General features: G+C 39.9%; 1 protein-coding gene across 5 annotated transcripts in view; it reads right to left on the bottom strand.

The window, feature by feature from the left end:
- Positions 1–2,288: 2,288 nt before the first annotated feature.
- BCAR3 (BCAR3 adaptor protein, NSP family member) overlaps positions 2,289–21,945 on the bottom strand; it is a 52,208-nt gene continuing 32,551 nt past the window's right edge. For all 5 annotated transcript variants that reach the window (XM_084210924.1, XM_084210922.1, XM_084210921.1 and 2 more), the window contains 9 exons: positions 13,327–13,455; positions 11,792–12,234; positions 11,115–11,215; positions 8,745–9,379; positions 5,939–6,054; positions 4,963–5,134; positions 4,645–4,768; positions 3,584–3,796; positions 2,289–2,794 (listed from right to left, as the gene is read on the bottom strand). In XM_084210924.1, the coding sequence (XP_084067050.1) occupies positions 2,607–2,794; positions 3,584–3,796; positions 4,645–4,768; positions 4,963–5,134; positions 5,939–6,054; positions 8,745–9,379; positions 11,115–11,215; positions 11,792–12,234; positions 13,327–13,455 (2,121 nt within the window). In that variant the 3' untranslated portion in view covers positions 2,289–2,606. The remainder of the gene's footprint in view (positions 2,795–3,583; positions 3,797–4,644; positions 4,769–4,962; positions 5,135–5,938; positions 6,055–8,744; positions 9,380–11,114; positions 11,216–11,791; positions 12,235–13,326; positions 13,456–21,945) is intronic.

Genomic DNA, 21,945 nt, shown 5'->3' on the forward strand with positions numbered 1-21,945 from the left:
CAACCACTTGCCATTCAACTGCTGCCTTAAACTAGAGTGCCTAAATCTGTTCTTTGCCAACACTACCACTTACAGTATCCCACAAAGGGCTTTGTGTCTTGGCTCTTTTTACAGTGCTGCAGCTGCTGAGGTAGCCACGGTAGGTGTTTTCTAGAGCTCTACTTTACTGGATACATGGTGCATCCATGAATTTTATACATTGAAACGTGTATCTCTTCATTTGACTTTAATATTTTTTTAAAAGATTTTTATGGGAACTGTCTTTTAGTTTTTCACTATGATGTTCCAATTTCAATTACTGCAGTGCTAGTCCATTTCCAGGTGATGCTTCATTGTATGGACCAGGTGACATTTGAGTGATACTTCGTAATGATCTTTGTGCACTTTTACTTGTAAACAATTGAAATTTGGATATGTTTATACGTGTAAATATAGTTGTCTGCAGTGCCCCTATTGCTTATGTTGTCTTGCCTCCCATTTGTGGTTCTATTAACAAATACATCATGTCTGATTGATTAGGGTGATAAGAATTAGACTAGAGATGTTGGGGGGAGGGACACTTACATCAACACAAGCTTGTCAACCCAGCCACCTGCTGTTTGGCAGTGTATTATGGAAGAATAATCAAAACATCGTTTTTCTGGGGTCTGAAGCAATATGTGGATGCAGCAGTGCTGGATTCTTTTTCATTTCAGTGTTATTAGGAACTGTACTACCAGTAAAACTGAATTTGAGTGACTTGTGTAGAGGTTTGTTCCTTTTGTTATGTATACCACTATTACACAGCTTGACCTAGTGTATTATGGGGCCTATTAAACTCTAAAGTTTAGATTTTTGGAGCTTGTATACAGGGTTATTTATATAATAATGTGACATTACTCAATACTGACAAAACTACTTAGGTAGTTTTTTGGGTTTGGGCTTTTTGGGGGAGTTGTTGGGATTGGGTTTTTTTCCTTTTTTTTTTTCTGGTTTTTTTTCCTTTTTAAAAATTTAGTACTTTTTTATTTTGGAGAAAACTCAGTGATCCTTGTGGGTCCCTTCCAACCCAGCTGATTCTGTGATTCTGTAATTCTGTGAAGAGGAAGAAATGTGATCTGTGTAGTTTCTGGTTAGGGGCCTGTGGTCTACCTGGCTAACAGCCTCAGAGGTCAGTAATAACACTTCCTGGTAAAAGACTAATGTTCTTTTCACACTACTGTTTGTTTTTCTGAAACCAGGATTTGCTTCCTTTGGAGGCAGGATGCTTTCAAGAGGGATAGTGCAACTTGTATGAGGGTTATTAAACATAGGAAAAAGCATTTGTACTTGCACAGCTTATAAATCACTTACTCTACAATTCTGAACGTGAGTTGTCTTAAAGAATCAGACATTTTCCAGTAATTTTTTAATCCTTTTTTGTGCACATGTTGATTTCCTAAATGTTAAATGCTTTGTTTAAAAATAGTGTTCTCTGTTGAGAATATTTTCATGGAATAAAAAAATCTTTTCATGGTCTATGTAATTAGCTTCCCCATTTGTCTTCTGTTAATATTGACATGTCAGCTCTGTAAAGTGTTGTTCTGGAGGTAAAAACCTCTGCTGTGATCATAGCTAGGAGGAACAGACCTGGTGATGATTCTGCTGTCATCCTGCTCCAATATTCCAGTGCTCTAAGTAACATCTCATTCCAGAAACAGGCTTACTGCCAACAAGCACATGCAGCTCTGACTTAAATATTTGTACAACATCTCAGGACAACCCTTTGTCACCAGTTCTGTAGATAACAAAGTGGGATTTGCTGCTAAGACTCTTCGTATAACGAACTGTGTGCATGCTGATTTCCTGTAAAAAAGTGGTAACACCTTATGCTTTTTCTTCATCCAAGGAAAAAGTACTTACCAAAGTGATTCACTTCAGTAAATGAAGCAAGTTTAATACATACATACACCCACATTTACTCATGTCTGAAAGCATTTTAATTATCTGGATTGTTTGTTCTTGCCATTTCCTCATTCATTCTTGGCAACATAGCTGTTGTGCAGGCCCCAGCGAAAGCTGAAGTACTACAGAGGCTGTCTGTAAAAAAAAGGGGAAGTTGTCCCAACACACACACAGACTGCTCTCATAGGCACAGGGAAGTCTGAGCCTTCTGATTACAGATACAGGATCATTTCTGCAACTTGCAGTGTTAATGTGATTTGTAAATATGCAAATTATTTTCCATAAAGATACACTTCACAATTCTATCTACAGTGGTTTTTATATTCATCAAAGGAGTACTATACAACAAATTTTCTGCCATGTCAGATAATTAATCTATCATTTTATTTACACTATTTGCTTCATCTTAAGATGCCAATGCCCTTGCTCCTTGGCATCATTAAAACATTGCAACTTTGGGGAAATAAAGGGAAAACCTAACTGTTTAGAGGGATCGGTAGATGACTTGGTGACACAGTAAATAAATAATTTGTTTTGAAATCAGTAGTTTTAAAACAAGTGTGCATTGTGCAGTTAAAAGTTCTAAACATCTTGTGAAATGCAAGAAGTTTGTGCAGTATCAAATTGCCAAAAGAATGCTAAGGTTCTTTCAAGTATATCACTTAAATAGTGTTTCCAGAGTCTTATATACTTAATTGTTCCACCAGCTTCACTGGAGGAGGTTCCAGTTTTCGGGAAAGTGCAGTTAAGATCCGGCTGAATTTCTCATATCTTTCACTTTGATTAACTTGTGCTCCTTTGCTGCCCCAGAGCAATCTCATTTGAAATTCTGTCTTGAAGATTTCACTCAGCTCTTCATCTGGCTGGAAACCTAGCAGGTAAAAAGAATCCCACAGTATCACCACCAGGCAAATTTTTTTACTCTGTAGAAATGGCTTTTAAACTGTCTTCTCTCCAAATAAGCTGTAGTGCACTGGGTTCTGTTTGCACAATGACTTTAACAAGCTCCTAAAACAGTGAAAAAACCTTTCCACCTTTGACATTCTAGTAACACTAATGGCTGTAAGGACACTGGGATAGGCTAGCCTTGCTCAATTCCAATGTCTAGAACTGTCAGTGTAGGCAGACCTTAAATATAATTACTGATGTATACATGCTGCCTGCAGAAATTACTGTAAGTCTCCCCACTCCCTTAACTTTGCCCCTGCAAGTTTGAACAATAAAGTCACATTGTTAACATGCTGCTGCTTTCTGCCATAAGTGGTCACAATCTCAGTGCTGAAACTTGCACTCCTGTAAAGACTCAGGGTGGTTTTTTAATTGTAATAATCAGAGTAGGAATTTTATATTGTACAGAAGACAGGAAGTTATCCTCAGTCTGTACTGGACTTCTGTTCATTTGCCAGAAGGGTCAGCATATTGAGTCATGAGAACTTAGAGTATGTTTAGCAAAAATGCTTGCTGGAGAGCTGTAGTGATGAGTAATTTACTGTCTGCTTTTAAACAATATTAATGTTGTCCTCAGACTGAATTTCCCGCAGGACATTTACTGCTCTCTCAGCTCCTGCCAAAGAGAGAAGACTTTCTCTCTCTGACCTCCAGGGGCCCGTGGGCAGGCACCCAGCCCCAGGTGCTGTGGCAGTGCAGCAGTCTCTCCTACCTTGCAGCAGCTGCTCTGCCGTCAGGCGGAAGGTCTCGGCGTGCTGGGCGATCAGGCGAGCTGTGCCCAAGTGCCTGAGCATTATTTCACCGCTTTGGTCGCTGCTTTCCCACAGCTCCATGCCTTCAAAAACAACAGCTTGGCGCTCCATCAAGGTAACAAGAGGCATCAGCAGTGGTACTGTTATGTTGTTCTGCGGAGCACTGATCGTTTCTGGAATAGAGTAATGATCATACATCTCATATCAGCAGACATTATTGTTAATTGAAGAAGGTATTATAACTGCAGTGTCCTTTTTTAAGTTGGAAACTGCCATTTGTCTTCCATCTTTCAAATGGAGGACAAATAGCCTTCAAAAACCTTCCCTTAAATATACCTGTTATACCAAGTTCCAGTGAACTGGGTGGGGAAGAAGACCAGCATCAGTTGGTGTTGGAAATCTTCATTTGCTAGAGGGCAAAGTCCTGCTGAATTACTAGACAGTGGCACAGATTTTAAACATTTTCAAAACTGGTCATTCTAATAAAAAGTATCCAAGTGGCTAAAAAGTTTTCACTGTCTACCTGTTCTCTTGGAGAAATGTTCTGAGAAATTATTTTCTCTGCTTTGTGTCTCTCTAGAAACTAGAGCTACAGTGAATCTGGCACAGGGGCACCTAATCTGACCAGGATTAGCTAACCCATTCTTTTTATTTGATGATTGGTCCTCTGATCTAACAGACAAAGCAAATAAGAAGCAAAATCTGCCAGAGGAGAGACTTTTTTTCCCCCCATTTTTTTGGCAAGATGTTGCAATGTGTCAGTTTCTGCTCAACACAGAGGAAGTAGGGATGTGGGAAGAATGTTATATTCTGCAGGGATACAGGCAACACAAACACAGACTGATATTTGGCTGGCAGACTCTCTGCTTCTGTTCATAATCATATGGCATTATACAAGTTTCCATAATTTTAAGGTACAATGCACAGCTATGGAAAGAGCAGCTGCCTCATCTCCCCCCACAGGAAATCAGTAAGGAGAGGGTTAAAATGCCAAACAGAAACCCATGTCACTCGTACTCACTAGTCCACTCTTCTTGTCCGTCATGCAAAGCTTTGCAAGATGGTTTCAGCTGTTTCTCATACATAATGGCAGTCTGGGTATAACAGTGTCTTAGAGCCGTCCAGGTTTGCTCTAATCTACTGACCTGTTCGTGCAAAATAGAGAATACCCATTACTGGGTCCACAGCAGGAAAAGTACACTGCTAGTCACAAAGTCATAGAATAGTCATGACGACTGTTCTGATGTTCTCTCTAGTCTTGAAGAAATTGCTCAAATTAAATTAAATAAGCCATCAAACAACTCCACATTTTGGAACATAAAGAGAAACAGATTTTTACCTGTGGCATTTCCAGTGCTTTCATAATAGCAGAAAATCCATACAAATCCCCTAGTGACTCCTTCAACTCCACAGCAACTTGGATGATCCTGTTTAATGTTGCTGCTCGATCTTCTACATTTCCTGTGCAACCCAAGATGTCAACAGCTATTCCTATTGCCATGGTATTATGCCTGTAAGTGAAACAATTCATGCAACCAATCACAAATTCTTAAATTTACATATGTTCAAAGATCAGTTCAAAGGTGAATTTTTATCTTGGCATGCCCAGCAAACTTAAGTCTTACCAATATCTTTGCACCAAAACCAATAATGACATACAGAATAAATGGACACAGGCTTTCAATTAATGTTTTAATAAATTCTCCTGAGATGCTACTAACTATACAGAATTCTGCTCAAGCACTGAATGAATGAACACTTCTGGGAAAATTGTCCCAGTTCCCTTTATCCTCCACATTCAAATCCTGTGACCCCCGCCCCCCAATATCTCAGCAAACTACTAAATATGAAGCAGAAAATGTAGATCAGAACACCCTAAGTGTACCTCCTTACTTGTGTGGAGGTTTTTCAGAAACCTTTGCTAATAATTTTTTACTTTATTAGATCCTCTAGCCTCTTGCTACATGCAGAAGGATACTACCTTTCAGTCTCCTCCACACACGCTTACATGCTCAGATAAATTATAGGCCCCTGAATTTTAGTTTCCTTCAGCTTGTAAAGGAGAGCTGATGGCATTCAGCTGTTCCTGCTTTCAACACCTTTCCCCTTTCCCTGTACTGCATGGGACAGTTGCCTTATGACCTGAAGGAATCCTTTCCTAATCAATACGAATGTACATACCATCCCAGTAAAGAATCTGTACATGGGAATTCAGGAAACATGCAGGAGAGCATTCTTGAAGGAAATGAGGACAGTGCAGCCATGCTTTGAGCATCTGGCCACCTGCCCTGGCAATGAGGAACAGGAACATTTACCTCTCAATCAGGTCAAGGCGCAGCTGATGTCCGTAAGGCAAGGTGATCAGTTCAAGACCAGAATTCCCTCCCATATTCCTCCTCATCTCTTCAGAAACTTCTACTATCCTTGCCACCTGTGAAGTACAAAAAAACTCTGCATGAATTTTAAAACTAACATTTAAAAAAAACCTAAAAAACTCTAGACACAGACAAGTTCTCCACATAAGTGCACAGCATACAGAGCTAAGTGTACAGCATGCAACACAGTAATACAGGCATCAGAAAAAGGCTTTAACCTATGCATGCCTTACATAAAAGAGCCAAGGAAATATTTTTTAAAATGATACAGCCATCAGAAAACATTAAAGGTGTAGCCAAAATGCTTTATCAAACTCCATCCTCTGCTTCCAGAAAGGGTAACTATGCAGGTAACAGGAAATGCAGCGCACTCTGAGCCTGATCCTTGTCAGAGGCACTGCTCTTTGTCTTAAGGACATACACATTTGCTTTGCCTTTTTCCTTTCTAAAAAAACTACTGCTCAGAACATTTTTGGCTACACCAAAGGTTGTAACCAACTTTGGGTCCTAAAGATGAATTAGGTTCATAAAAGTTCGTAAAGATGAATTAGAAAAAGGACTAAAGAGGACACAATGTTGAGTGGCTAAGGAAGTCCATGTGTGAAAGCTGACACCCTTACCAATTTGTCTTTGCCTTTTAAACAGATTGTATTAGCTACTGGTTATCTCAATAGCAATTATAATTGCTAATAATAAGCAAAACCACATGAATATGATGGTGTAGGATTATCTGCTGGTTTAAGGGCCTCTATGTTAACATATTTACTAACCAATCTGCCTGCAATATTCTTCCTATCACCCATCAGCAGGCTTTTTTGGCTGTGAAACGATGAAAGCAGTCTGGGCTGCACAACAAGCCTCACCAGCACAAAACAGCACTGTAAACAAACCTGTTCCACTTCTAGAGAAGCAGGAGTGATGTGAAGCCCCTGCAGACCTGATTGCTAGTCCATCACAGGTATGCAAGTAGCAAACACTCACCTCATCACTTACTCTATGGGGGAGTCTTTATTTGAAATATCATTATTTAAAAGGCAAACTGAACTAATGATGACACACAGGATACAAGAACTTTAGCCTGGGATCTCAGTACAAAGCATTCATTCTGGCCCAATTCACAGGCCAATCTCATTGCATCATGCAGTTCTTATCAGAGCAGTCTATGCAACAAGTTGCCAGTAAATGACAGGCTCAGCGCTTGGAGGTGAACATCAAACACACTTCTCTACCTGTCCCAGCTAGTTACTGTTCCTGCTCCAAAATCCAAAAATCTGTTTATGCAAAGCCCTCCAATGACTCTTAATTAATTCCAGCAAGCTACTTGGTGCCTTAACTCCATTGCAAAGTTTACAATATTTAAAATAAGGAGTCTAATGATGAGCTAATTGAATATTATATACATATATATAAACTCACTTCTTCTCTAAGGCATGCATACCCTATGCCTTTAAGCAACATACTCTTTAACAATATATTAAAGATAAATTAGGGCAGGCGTGCTGGAGGGAAAAGTAAATTTTGAAACTAAAAATGTTAGAGAATGTTGTTAATACTCTTGGAACCATAGTAAAGAAACCTCAATCTACCACTTCTGAGAAGAGTGAGGAGTTGTGGAGCTGAGTTTTTCTGAGTCACCTTGTCTGCATGAAGCCTCACTTAGCAGCAGCCAACAGTGCTACTGAGGAAAGCAAAAGCTGTGTTTGCTGTTGGCAGGCCCCCAGCAGCTGGCAGGACTCGCATACTCGGCTGCTCCAGGGAACTGCCCCCTCCTCAGACCTTCATCAGTGCAGCAGCTCCAGCAGAGTGCTACTGATGTGCTTCTTCTGGAGCATCCCCACTCCCACTTCCCTTCCTGTCTGGAATGGAGTTGGCCAGTAAGTAGCCACGTGTTTTGCTTCTCAAACTCTTCTTGAAAAGACTCAAACTGCCAAAGGCCAACAAAGCTTGGGGGTTAGATACCCACCATAGCATTTGGTTCCTGCAGCTGCTCTGCAGCACGTACAGCACTCAGTCACGCCAGAAAAGTAATGCAGGTTTCACTGCAGTTACATTCCTTTAATTACATAAAGTCATCATCTCATTAGGAGATGATTCTCCTGTCTTTCTGATCCATTAGGTGATCTCCTGGCAGCTGACAAAAGTCTACAATGTGAAAAACAGTTCTTTGTGGTTTTTTACATCTTTCTGAGCAGTTTCACTAGCACAGTTCTCTCACAGGATAGAAGAGCACAAGTCCTGATAGCTATTTTCCCACACCACCTGCCCAGCTGTAAGAGAGGAACTCAGACAAGGATTAAGAAGAGCAGCTGGTTTTAGAAGTTTAAATATTTAATTCCACTGAACATTGTATATAATGACCATGTGGCAATCAGGTAATGTCTCCCTGCTCTTTGCCCTAACCAGCAATTTCCTGTTGTGAGCAGTTCTCCTCACAAGTGCTTTACAGCGTAGAGAGCTCTTCCTCCAATACAGGAGAAAGGCTGAATCACGGGTATGCAGCAACTGATAGGAGATTTAAAAGACATATGGAACTTAAGAACTTAAGTCTAAAGTCAAGCATGATGAGAGAGCTTTAGTCCAAAGAGTTTGTGAATATTCTTATTCTTCAAATGGAAAACAAACACCCTAAAAATTCCTGCAAGCAATACAAACAATACATTAGCTGCAAATCTATCCATTATTCTTTTCAAGTCAGTTCTTTAAAAAGTCTAACTGGTACAATATAAAATTCATGATTTTTTTTTACCTTGCAGTCCATTCTAAGAATATGCTGTGCAATAATCTTTGGGTTATTGTTGGTGAAGAGCTCCTTAACTCTTCTTAACATGGATGTTTCCAATGGCTTGTTTTCAGGAGGAAGTAGTTTGGATTCAAAATCATTCGGTTTAAAACTAGACACTGTCTCATAAACAGGGGCAGAAAAGATGCTGTCTTCTTCAGCCATCTGAGCTGGAGCTTCTAAAGGATCTGCAGGGTTCATTGCAGGATCATCATCAAGGATCAAATAGCTTGTTTCAGAGTTCCTGAATGTTGCCCTCTCCTTTTGTGTCAGATGTTCCACGTAGCTGTTTTTCTGACACAAGGGTTGTTTTGCTGCTGTAGGATGTCTGGCAGGGTTTAGTTCACAGTAGTGTCCTTCAGAGCTGTGGGAAGCCAAAGGAGAATCTGGGGGCTTCATCAGGGGGGCTTTGCTGGGTTTAGGTGGAGGCTTTGGACAGAGCTGACTGTCTGATCCTCTAAGAGCTTCCCCTAGCTGTGACTCTGAGATGACTTTCTGAACAACTGTGGGGCTTAGAGATGGTTCACTGCCTGTTCTAAACGCAGGAGAGCTTGGACAGGAGTTTGCATCTGCTTCAGGTAATTGAGATGGATGTCTTGAACCTGCAGGGGAAAACAGTGTTTTAGAAGGGCAAAACACATTCAATTCCTGGTGCCCGTACCACGGTTCATCTCCTAATGCTATTTCCTGAGGATAATATTGACAGATCATGTCAATTATTTGCTAGCAAAATTGTGTATTTTGAGGAACGACCGAGCCAGCAAATTCTATTCACTTGCTGATCCTCCCAAAATCCCAAATACATGGAGCAGCTGCACCATAGTATTATTCTGTGGCAATGCTGACAATACTTCCAGTCCCTGCTGCATACATAGGCTATCCTGTCAGAGCTGGATGGCCTCCATGGCTTGGAATAGGAGGTTTCTTTGTAACCTGATCTATGCTATAAAAACAGCAACTTCCAGCTGTATCACATAAAAGATGAGTCATTTCTGAGAATGACAAGCTTGAGATGAAAGCAAAACTTCCCAAAGTCAAGTCTGAACCTGAACTAAGGCATGGAAGGAATGAACTTCAGAAATGCTAATCTTCTTGTGAAACAGAGCTAGTTTGAAGAGCTGGATCCATGTACTTCTGTGTATTTATGCCTCATCCTGTACCCTTGGCATCCGATATGGGATTGAGTCCTGTGTCAGACATTCCCAATCTGCAATTCTTGGTGCATTTGCTGGTATCTAAGCAAAGTGGCCAGTTGCTTTGTGTGGGTGTTACTGCTTGATTACAGATATAAAACAAAAACTCCAAATCACAGGCTGTCACCACCCTTAAGCAATATGATAACAGGACCTGCTCAAAGGATCCTAAGACAAAATGCACAGCAGAACTCTTCAGGCTGTTGTAGTACCAAAATAAAAGTATCTGCAGCTATGGACTGGAATAATCAATTCAAATAGAGGGACAGAAACTTGCCTTATAAATGTCTGCCCATCCCACTGTTAAAACACAGGAGCACACTCTTTCTACCAAAATACAGTCTCACTGTACAAATACTTAATGTTCTCTTTGTCATGAGAACTCTCCCTACCATAGGCATGAAGAATTTTAACAGCACCATATTCAAAACAAGCAGCCATGGAAGTCAATGCTAGTTTGTCCACATGGGAAGAGATGCATTACTGCAAGCTTCTACACACAAGTTAGTATGGAAACAACTGCTTAAACCTTTGACGAATCTGAGAAGTAAAATGCCCCAAGTGTTAGCACACCTTGGATCCCTTGCTTAGAATAACAGTGGCCAGAGAACCAGACAGCATCAAAAGGAACAAAAAGCAAAAGGGATGGAGGGAAGAGAGATTGAGGGAGACGGAAGAACAAAACTGAGTGCAAAAGCCATGGCTGTGTTTTTCTCCTAGTGAGGAACATTACCTCATCTGCATAGTTTACCCTGAGAAAAAGTGGTTACCAGAATTTCCATGAAACACCACTTCTACTTAAAAATGTTTTGTCAGAAAGACATGAGTGAAACAAGTCAGTTCTTGTCAAGCACAAGTGAGGAAAGGTAGTAGCATAAAAAAAGGTATTAATGCCAAGCACAGCTGTAATTTTTTTTGTGTGAGTTGTGTGCTAAGGTTCTCAACTACCTGGTGCATAGTAAATAAAAATCCTGTTCCAGTGACTTGAAGAGAAGCAGTGTATTAATACAGCTTACAGTGGCCATTAAATATAATGTATTTACAGTAGTCAGAACATTCAGCAGTCTCACTTTGGTCTGAAGAGTAACAGACCACCTGGACACACACCGATTCTAAGTATGAAACTTCTAATTACAAAACATACCTATTAGCAGATAGCTCTCTGACTGGTGAGCCTTCAAAGGGAATCTTTTCTCCAGAACATGATCCAAACTAGCTGGCTGGCTACCACTTTTTTCTTTGTTTCTAGGGTAAACAAAAATGCAAACAAAAATATATCAACATATGCAGCACTTAAAATACATATCTAACTGCCAGAATATATCATAACCAGTGCAAGGATCATGAGCTTTCCACTTGGGCAGCTTATGATAATAAAAGGTACTCCATTTATTCATAAACTGCTGTTGTAATGGCAGTGAAATGGGCTATACTCTGTGTCACCCTGCAGCATTTATGTAGGAATTTCCTTTCTAATGGAACATTTGATTCGGACACTGAAATTAGGATCCATTATCCCACACTTGGAGTTTTTATTTCAGGAGTCAACTATGGAAAAATAGATTTCTCTGGAGCAGCAGCAGCAAGATGTTATTTAAATCCTTTGACATGGTCAGGATTTGCCAAGTCACTGCAGTGCTGTTGGGCTTCCAGAGTCTACACTTGCTCTCACTTTGTGGGTTTGCCAATCCTTTGCTAAAAATCAGCAAACCCTCATGCCTAGTATTCCATCTCAAGTCAGAGTGAAAACTCACATCACCTCCACCAGGAGCTGATACACTTACTCCATTTCCTTCCATAAGGACAGCAAAATTAAGGTACCTCAGAAGATTTCCTCTGGGTATGCTCTGCTCCGGGGACTGCATCCTGGATATTCCAAGACTCAGCCTTTTTGCACTTTCCGTTTTTCCTCCAGGGGTGCTTGGCTCTTTTTGCTGAACTGGAGTTACACCATATTTTTCTTCTAGACACCTGAGAGGCACAGTCCTGTTGATAGGCTGAAAAATAATTGCTCCACTCTGCTTTGATATTGGTGTGCGGCTCCCAACATAGTATCTGACTAAGCCAGGGATAGTGTCAAAACTTTCCAGTTCAAACTGATACTGAACACGACAGTAGGCTTCATTGAGTCTTAGAACTGTTTTGTTGATTTTAAAATGCTGAGGGGTATTTTTCCACTGACAGGTAAGAACAAAGTTCCCAGGACTGGAGAGAGAATCCCTAATCAGAAAATCTCCATCTCTCTGAACTAGGCCTTCTGCCACCTTTGAGGAAAAGAATTACATAAAAAATTACTTCCAGAATCAGAAAACAATACATTACAACAAAATATTCTTAAACACAGGAATTAATGTGGCTACTCTGCAAGAATACACAAAGTCACAAATACAAAGCAAAGCATGAAGTGTGGTAGAAGAATTACGTCCCCAATTCTTAATTAAAAGCTCATACCACAACAGAGATCTGAAAGGGCTTCTTGGAGGGAGCCAGCAGCCAGAAGCTGACCCAGTTTTGCATGTGTATTTCTTCTAGTTTTCTAATAGAAAATAAGGCATGAAGGGAAAGCAGTGACCCAGGATTTTAAGTTTAAAGCATCGGAATATAGTCACACTGAAGTTCAGAAACCATTAATGCAAGATCCTGGATTCTGCCCTTTCATTGTTACATTGTTACCTTATATGACAGAAGCTTTCTTTTTTTTTTTTTTTTTATTCTTTGTGAACACTGCATGTAAATACTACTAACTAGGAAGAGTCAGAGACACCTTGTTTTTCTGTTTTGAGTTATTCCTCTCATGAGATAAAAAGGACGCCAAGAGCCAAGTGTGGCAGCTGAGCCGGCCCTGTCCCGGGGCTGAGGGAGGCCCGCAGGGGGAGCTCCAGCGGCTCTGGAAGCTCCGACCCAACCTCAGCCTTACCACGTCCGTAACTGCGTTTGTAAGGATCAAAATGTAAGCGACTGAATTGATTTTGCCGCAGCTCTTTCTTGCTCTCCCCCAAGTTCCAAGCGCAAGAAAGAAAATACACATTTTAACTTTCATTAAGAATATTGAACCAAATTAATGTCAGTGTTCTCTAAACAGTATGTGCTGATAGTATTCTTATCCAAAGCTTAAATTCCATTTCCAGATTTATTCAGTACACAAAAATCCTGAAACGTATCTATTTCCCACCAGGGTCCGCCCTGAATCCTTCCTCTGCCTCATTTTATGCCAAGCTGTGATAAATACCACAGCTTTCATACAAATAGGGTTTGTGTTCCTACTAAATTAATTCAGAGATGTGTACAGCACATCAGTGAGATTCTGCTTGTCTGTAAAAGCTCAAAGCACGCTTGGCAGAGCATAGACCACCTACCTGCCGGGGAATACGTCCGTGGTACCAGGCATGGCTACGCAAGTCTTCACTGCTCAGCTGCAGCTCTTCCTCTAACTCCTTCTTCAGCTTTTCCGGGCTGTTGTCCAGAACTTGCCTCTCCCTAGAAAACTGCAATAAAAGATTAAAAGCTTCAACTGTGCCAAGTTTAGTGATTAACATTTTACCTGGGTTATAACTTCCATCATATGACCTGCACTGGAATGCAGGTGCTGCTTTCAGCAGGCTGGCTTGGCTTTGCTCTCCAGACCGTGTTTGCAAAGCCCAGCATTGTGTGAGATAGCGTGTGATTGTTCTACTGCACCGAACAGAGCAAAGTGTTCTGCCTGTGCACCAAACTAATAACGACACACCTACAAAGTCACTGCTCTTACTTCCCCTTTCCAATAAGAATTCTAACTATATCCAAAAAAAATGGAGTTGGACCCAAATGCCCTGCTCCACTATTCTTCCTCCTGTTTAAACTTCATTTTAAATTCAGATTCTTTCCCAGCAGCCCCCTTTGAACCCATCTAGTTAAGAACATTCCAAATGCATCAAGACAGGCTCAGCTGGACACATTTAGTTGTTCAATATTTCTGTTACCAAAGAACCAAGTTGCCAAAGTAAAATTTCAATCTTAAAGGGCTTACTCCTAGTGGTCATTAAATCTGCACATCCAAGATGTTTCCTTCCTAAAGGACAAAAGCTCTTGTTGCCCCTTAGCACAAAAGGTATGAGTTTTGCTTGAAGATATCTCCATCACCACTTACAACTACTATGCAATTCTCTGGAAAATTTCTGTCTTTATCTCTTTTTGGAGCACAGCTTTCATGCTGGCCCACTCTGGCTGGCTAATCCTTATGGATTGTATATGTTAGTGTTGCTAACAGTGAGGTGCAGGATCTTCTCTGGAGTAGCCACATTCTCTTTCATAAGCACTCAGAGGAGGGAAGTACTTTGAACTTCCTTTCATTCTCCAAGGCCTGGGACTCCAGCCCATCTTTGTTGTGCTGAAAAGTTTCAAAAGCCTGAGAACATGTTCAACACTGATCAAAGAATCAGAGTATACCCTCTCTTCAGAGAAAGACCATTAAAACAAAAAAAGAGAGGGATAAGGAGAGAGAGGGGGGCCCTCCAGCAAAATGCAGCATTTTGCTCCCATGCATTATGGATTTTTTTTCTTAGGTCTGGACATGAGCCAAAGCTCATGGGTTCCTTTAACTGACAGACTGATTCAAATGAAGAACACATGCATTATTTAAAAAAGAGCTGGGAAGGCTTGCCCACCAATTCCTGTTCTTTCCACGAATTTCTTCTTCACAGTGAATACTCACAGCACCTAACTGTGGGAGCAGGTGGCACACTGCTCCCACAGTTTAACACTTCTTTCAACGACCCTCCCTGCAATTTCAGGCAGACTGAATTACAACATATTACCAGACAGCAGATTTTTGGTGGAATAATGCCAGAGGAGGCATCCTGCTGCCAAGATAATTTAAACATGCTGAGAGCCCAGAGAAATTCTGAGATAAATTGTCCTCTTCTCCCTGCTTTTCTCAGAGAAAACTAAGGCTTTTCTTAGGCAAACACTAGTAGCTAACATAGAAAGGCAGAAGATAAAAACAAGCTGGCAAAGAATCACTTTTCACCTTAACTTCCCTTCTGCGAACCAGAATAGGGTGTTACTTGTCCATACAAATCTGGTTCAAAATGGACAAGCTCTTTCATCAAGGAGTAAATTATTTGTGCTTTTGTACATTAAGGTTTTGCATCAACTCCTTCCAAGCTTTATGAGAAGACTGTGCAGAAAGAAACCACACACTAGAGAAAGAAGACCTTCACTGAAAGGGCTCATTCATAAACCCTTGTACAACATGAAGAGGTGAAGTTATTGATGTACCAGGAGCCACAGAAGATGCTTGGTGAGGACTGAAGTCCAAAAGCATACTGAAGCGTCAAAACATAGTCAGGGAAGGTGAAAAATGCCCCCTCCAGTCCAAACCCTTGTGACCTATCAGACCAGCACAGGTGAAGGACTTCTGGCACACACCTATCACTTGTATTTGCCAACTCAAATGGCTGGGAACCCATTTAAAGCTGACTAGCAATGATTCTAAAATTAAAAGCCCTTTCACTACCCCATCTTAGAGAATGATAGCAAGTATTGTAGCATCTACACAAGCTGTAGGTAGAGTGTAGAGCACACAAACTGAGCTGAGGCTTTCAAAAGCACCTTTTCCCCTGAGTGCACAAGGAAGTGGCTGGGGAACTTTTAAAATACCCCCTCCAGGGTAAACAAAAATATCCAGCTGCAGTGGTGTAACAAGATCTTAAAGTCAGAGCAGTGTGTTTTGCTGATCTTCTGAGAGGAACTACTACTTTAATGCGAATCGTATTTAAGGTTTCAAAAGATGCTTTTGACTGAATGGAGATCTTAAAGAACCCAAAGCTACTACAGAAACTGTTACCATCTTTCCAAAAGCTTTTCACTGTATCTCAGTAGTAGGCAGAGCTACTTAAAATAGAACTATGGGATCCAAAGGCAGTAACTGAATTTGCTTAGGAGAGTTACACTTTTAGCCAACAGAAAGTACTATAGGATGAAGAATCGAAGACCTCTATATGATGAAATGTACTAGTTTCCTCCATGGTACTGACATGAGTTATCTTAAAAACACCAGGATGATCCACTTAGAGATACATATTAATTATATATACAGCATAGAAACCTAGAATTTCTTCTGGTGGTTGAATGGATTTTTCATCACTCAAATGGAGTTAATGAGACATATATTGAACTACATCTAACAACACAGCAAGAAAAACATTTAAGGAATTCAAACAACTAAGTTGTTAACATTCATAATTATTGGTTTGTTAAAAACCCTCTCCACCATCATCTACCACATGGAATATACTCTAATTGCCAGAGAGGTTGGACACATCCTGAGATGAAGAAAACAAGCTTAAATAACCTTTGTGCAACTCAGAACTTAGTGAAAGAACTCCAGTGGCTAGCACAGATCCCAGCATACACAAGGGAAAACTGCCTAGCTAAGCAAGTTCAGTAACAGCATGTCTTCCTGGACAGTTTTTTGTTCACTGAGAGTGATTTCTTACTAAAGAACCTACTAAAGGAGAATTATGACCGATGAACTGTCTGTAATCTCACCAGCCAACACCTTTCTATGCTACACTCTACACCCAAGGCCTCTGCTCTGCAAGAATCTCTGCAGACACTGAACTCCACATCATGCAAGACTCAAAAATCACTCCAGGCACAGCCTGTGCAAGCATGTGAGCCTGTAAATAAAGAAGAGGGTAGGTTTACAACAATTATTAGCTATGCCAGCAGGCTTCCTTTCAAAAGAAAAGGTGACTTATTCCACACAGCACGATGCAGATCCTTCAGCCTCATTTCCCAATAGCACCCAAAAGTTAATGGGCAGCAATGGTAGGCTGTAAATTTGCACTAACTTCATAGTGACAAACTTCACTTGGTATTATCTCCTTGTTTTATTTCTTTGCCTAAGACACTTTGTTGGCTCCTACTCAATGACAGAAAGAAAGCTGAATTTACATCTACAACAAGATAGTGAAGTAGATGGTAAAAAGAAATGAAAAATATAATCTAGGGAAAACCAGAAGACTTCAATGTATTTTGCAACAAAACATGGTTGAAGCAACACAGGGAAGTTTCCAGTTTAAATACTTTGAGATCTTTAATAGTAACAACCCTGTCAGATATCCCTGGAATAAAAAAGCAAATCAAGTCAGCAGTCACTGTTTTCTAATTCAGATGCTTTTCCAGGCAGACACAGAACTCCCTGTAAGTGTGTGCTCTCCAGAACTGTTTGTTCACATTTTAGTTGCATTGTTCTCAGTCCTGGTGCTATTTTAAGATATTTCTGCCATGCTGAGCTTTTGTGAACAGACCTGTTTTGTGAACAGGTCCTTAAAATAAAAATACATGACTACCTAGTAATACAATATTATCACCCTCTGGCAAAAGCCCTCAAGCCTACTTACATACACTGTGGAAAACCTAGAGAGTCAAGGTGTTAGAAGGAGGGGGAAATTTCAGTCAATAGTTACAAACTAAGAAACTCCTTGGCAGTTTATTATATTTCATAAAGGATTTCTACTTCAGGGCCATTAATCTAATAGCAAACTGTGCTTACGGATGTAACAACCTATCCTTAATGTTACATATTATTTTACTTTTTTTTTCCCCCAGGCAAATGTTAATCTAGCATACCAAAACCTGGAAAATACCAAAGTTTAAGGAAATAAAACATCAAACTATGATCTCACTTAGGGCAAATTTGAAGAGGACTTTACTTACCTACCACAATATGCTGTGCCTCTGCAATTTGCCAATATATTTTAATGGGAATTTCTCACAATAATCTGCTGCTTATGCATCCAAGGGGTTGCCTTTCATGTGAGTGTTTGGCACTCTTCAGAGGCAACTCGCTATACCAAGCTCTTGTGTCAACCATCCCAATGGAATTTTTCACATCAGATTGTGGTGAATAATCTACTGTATGAGGCTGGGAGTAAACAAAGAGAAGTCTCACAGTTATTTCTGTATTGATATTAATTAATTCCTCTCTAAAGTGATTATATGTTTGGTTTATTTATTTATTATTTATGTGTTTAAGGTTTTTTGTTTGGTTGTGGATTTTTTTCTTTTTCTTCTTTTTTTTTTTTTCTAAAACAATTTGAATTATAAGGGAAAGGCTTTTAATTTTAGACACTGTTTGGAAGTGGTCCAAAATCTGTCACGCTAGAGCCCCTCATTCAGCTCAGATGAAGCCAAAATCACATCATCTCTCTCTGTATCCCTCTGGCAAAGCATTATTTATGCAAAGCAGAGCCAAGGTTTGTTATGGGTACAAGACTAAAGGGGGCCACAGTCCCATCCAATCTCAATTACTTCCTGGTGCTTTACACAGCTCTGCCAGGTGACAGTTAAATGAGCCCAACAGGCAGCCTTGGAACCACCCGAAAGAAGAAAAAGAGATGGTTATTAGGGATAAATGAGAACAGCTTTGTGAAAACTCAAAATCTGAGGAATAAAGTCAAGTACATACCTTTCCCAAAATTTTAGTATTTTGTTTAAAGTTTTAATAAATGTTCTGAATCCACCTAAACCAAACATATTTAAGATTTCTCATCAATCCATCTTTTCTCCAACACTAGAGGCCTGCTGTGTTTGCTTAAGTACACCGTGAACACTGAACTGTGACTTTCTGACTGGATAAAATCACTAGGTCCTACAGAGCTTCCAAAACAATGAGGAGATGGGAGAAACTTTGTCACTAATGAAAAACTTAAATTTTGTGAGATTTACATAGCTTTTAGCCAAGTGGATAATTTAACAGAAAGACCAACCAAGAGAAAATATGAAGGGGACGCTGGGGCAAGAACAGGGAACACGAGAAGGGAAGACAAACATATGAAACAAGAAAGAAAGGAGAGGACACACAGACACTGGACACCAAGAACATCTGGAAAAGTGAAAAAGAATGAAATTTCTCTAATTCCAAGCCACTAGAGAGCAGTCAGCTTGTTCACACAGAAAATGAACACTTTACTGTCAAAGTTCCAATTCTGGATCAATATATAATTCACTGGCTGCAGAGATCCTTTCAGTCTTTAATCCTGTGCCCTTGTGATCCTCACCAGACTGCCTGTCACCATGAATACAAGCATTTAAAAAGATAAATTACATTAATTTTAATGAGTACAACGTTTATAATTTCACTTTTAACTCTACTAACTGGCCACCAAACACAACACACTTGCATTAAGCATTTACATGTAGAACCAAATGCTCCAATAGTGTTCAAAAACATTCTTGTCAGTCTTATTTTCTCCTGTACAGAAAAGCAGCATCAATGGCCAAGGCCTTACAAAACAAAAACAGACAGTGATTTCTGAATAGCTCTTGTTTGAGAAACAAGAGAATTTCTAAACACAGGAATCTATATTCTGAGTGACTTGGAAATTCAACCATAGATGCTGGAACATTCTTCACAGAGGCAGCTTTCTCCAACATTCCAGAGGGCACAAAGTTCATACAGGACTATAGTAAGTGCTGAGTTAAGTAAGAGGAGGTACAGAATGGGTGATTTACTCAGAGATGAATAAATACAGGAGAATGACAATTTTGAAGCCACCAGGTTTCATCAGTAACTTCTGAAGTTACTGATGAAAAGATAAACTACCATGAAAACGTTCCCCAAGACTGCAATGGCTCTTTAAAAATCAAATAAACGCCATCATGTGCAGGTTCTCTGCCACTATGAATAACAGAAGTTGCCTGAGTTCACAGGAAGGCAGCCAACTTTTTCAGGTTTTGGCTGTTACAGAGTTAATTTCTTCTCAGTAGCTGGTACATTGTGGTGTTTTGGATTCAGTATGAGAACAGTGTTGATAACACACTGATGTTTTGATTGTTGCTAAGTCATGTTTATCCTAAGTTAAGGACTTTCTTTGTGAGGAGGGCCTGTGAGGAGGTACACAAAAAGCTGGGAGGGAGCACAGACATGACAGGCCACCTGAATTGGCCAAAGGGATATTCCACACCACAGAACATGATATCCAGTACATAAAATGGGGAATTACCTTGAAGCATGGCTGCTAGGAATTCAGGGACAGCGTCTGACATCAGTCAATGGGTAGTGAACAACTTCATTGTGCATCACATGGGTTTTTTTCTTCTTTCATTGCTATTATTTACTAGTAGTATTATATTTTACTTCATTTCTATTAATGAACTGTTCTTTTGTCAACCTAGAAGCTTTAGTTTTGATTCTCCTCTCCATTCTGCCAGGGTGGGGTGGGTGAGTGGCTGCATGGTGCACAGCTGCCAGCTGGGCTCAAAGCATGGCAACTAATAAGCAAGATGCTTATTTAGAATGAGGGAACTAAAAAAAGCCCTTTATTGCAAAGATCAGTTTAATGTTAAGTGAAAGTACTGGGAAAACTTAATTCTACTGGATTCAACAACCATTTTCCAGTACACCACCACACTTATAACAAATCCTCACATTTCTATGTAACCACATTCAGAGCTAGGAGAGCTTCATTTCTGGAATACAGACCCTGAGAAATCCTGAGTTGAGTGTTAGTCAAATCATAATTCCCCACTCAGTGACCCTAGAGATTTGCATTTCCAAATGTAAATTATGTTAGCACTTACGTAAGGGTTTTTTTTTTCTGTTTTAATCTGAGACATACCTAAATAATAGGTACTACCAAGAAATTAAATGCATAAATACCTACTGAAGAATATTCCCATTCCCATCAAACAGAAGTCACCAGCAGAGCACCACTGGACCCTGTGCCATCTACATATTTATGAGAGAAGATAATCAAACTTCTACTGCAGTGTAACTATAAAATTACCATGGGAAATTGAAAAGAATTTTATAATATAAGACTCATCAAAACTCAAATGCGGCAACAAGACAATGGGAAATCAAAGTTCGGGGAGCTATACAAAATTTCACATAATGTTGAGCAGTCAGTCTTTTCACATCTGCCCCTCTCCAACAATAACAAATCTAACACTGAAAAGGCAGACTGATAATGCTGAGTGGTGATTACATGTAACTCACGTGTTACCAAACCCAACTGCCTCCACACACACGCTGAAACTGGATATATGAAGTCTGAGGATGCCAGTGAACAGATTTAGATCACTGCACACTGAAGAAATATTAATTAAGATCTACTATCTATAAAAAGTGTTCACCCATATAAATTCACCCAAGATAAGAGATGGCACTAGCAGTAAGGAGCTGCCTATAAAAGGCTCCTTACTCATGTCACAATCACAGCCTTAGTACATTACTCACTGATGTGCTACACTGACATGCTGGAAGTTAGAAAACTTGGCACTCCTGATAACTGGAGTGGTTTTCCCCTTTTGTGCAGCTTCAGCTGAGGGTGAATCATAGCAGAGAATTAAGAATGAAAATACTTGAACTTCAAGGCCCTTCCCCCTCTGATCATGACAACCATACTGACTAGTACTAAAAAAACCCTGTCTTGTGGCAAAGTTGATTTCATTAATTTAGACATCCACATTTTAAGTGACCATTTATCACTGATTTAGTCTTAATTTACTTCTCCTCTTCCAAAAAATGCAAATTTAAAGAAAAATATTTTGGCTTGGAAGTGGCACAAGTCACAATTCAGTATTTTCTCTTCACTTTCTTCTTTTTTAACCACAAACAGGAGCCCCCTCACCTTGAAGTTTCTCTATTTCCCTCAATGTAAAAGCTGACCTTGACAGTAATAGCTATAAAAAAACAAAGGGGATCATTAAAGGTACTGACAAATCATGACTGAAGAATGAGTCGATCCAAGTTCAGATGTTCTGCACTGATAATTATCTTTTCTATTAATGCATGGGAAAATAAACCAAATCTCTGCTGTTGAGACCTCAGTTTTACACACTAAAAATAAGTGCCACAAAATATGAGTGCTCAAGTGCTGCACTGCTTCCTGTGCTTTGGTGGGACACAACAAGGTATCCCTGAGATTGGCCACATACTGCTTTCAGTTAAACTGGATAACATAAAAAATTTAGCTCAATGCAGAAAA

Source organism: Fringilla coelebs (assembly GCF_963513975.1).
Source record: "Fringilla coelebs genome assembly, chromosome: 9".
NCBI classification, from domain to species: Eukaryota; Metazoa; Chordata; class Aves; order Passeriformes; family Fringillidae; genus Fringilla; species Fringilla coelebs.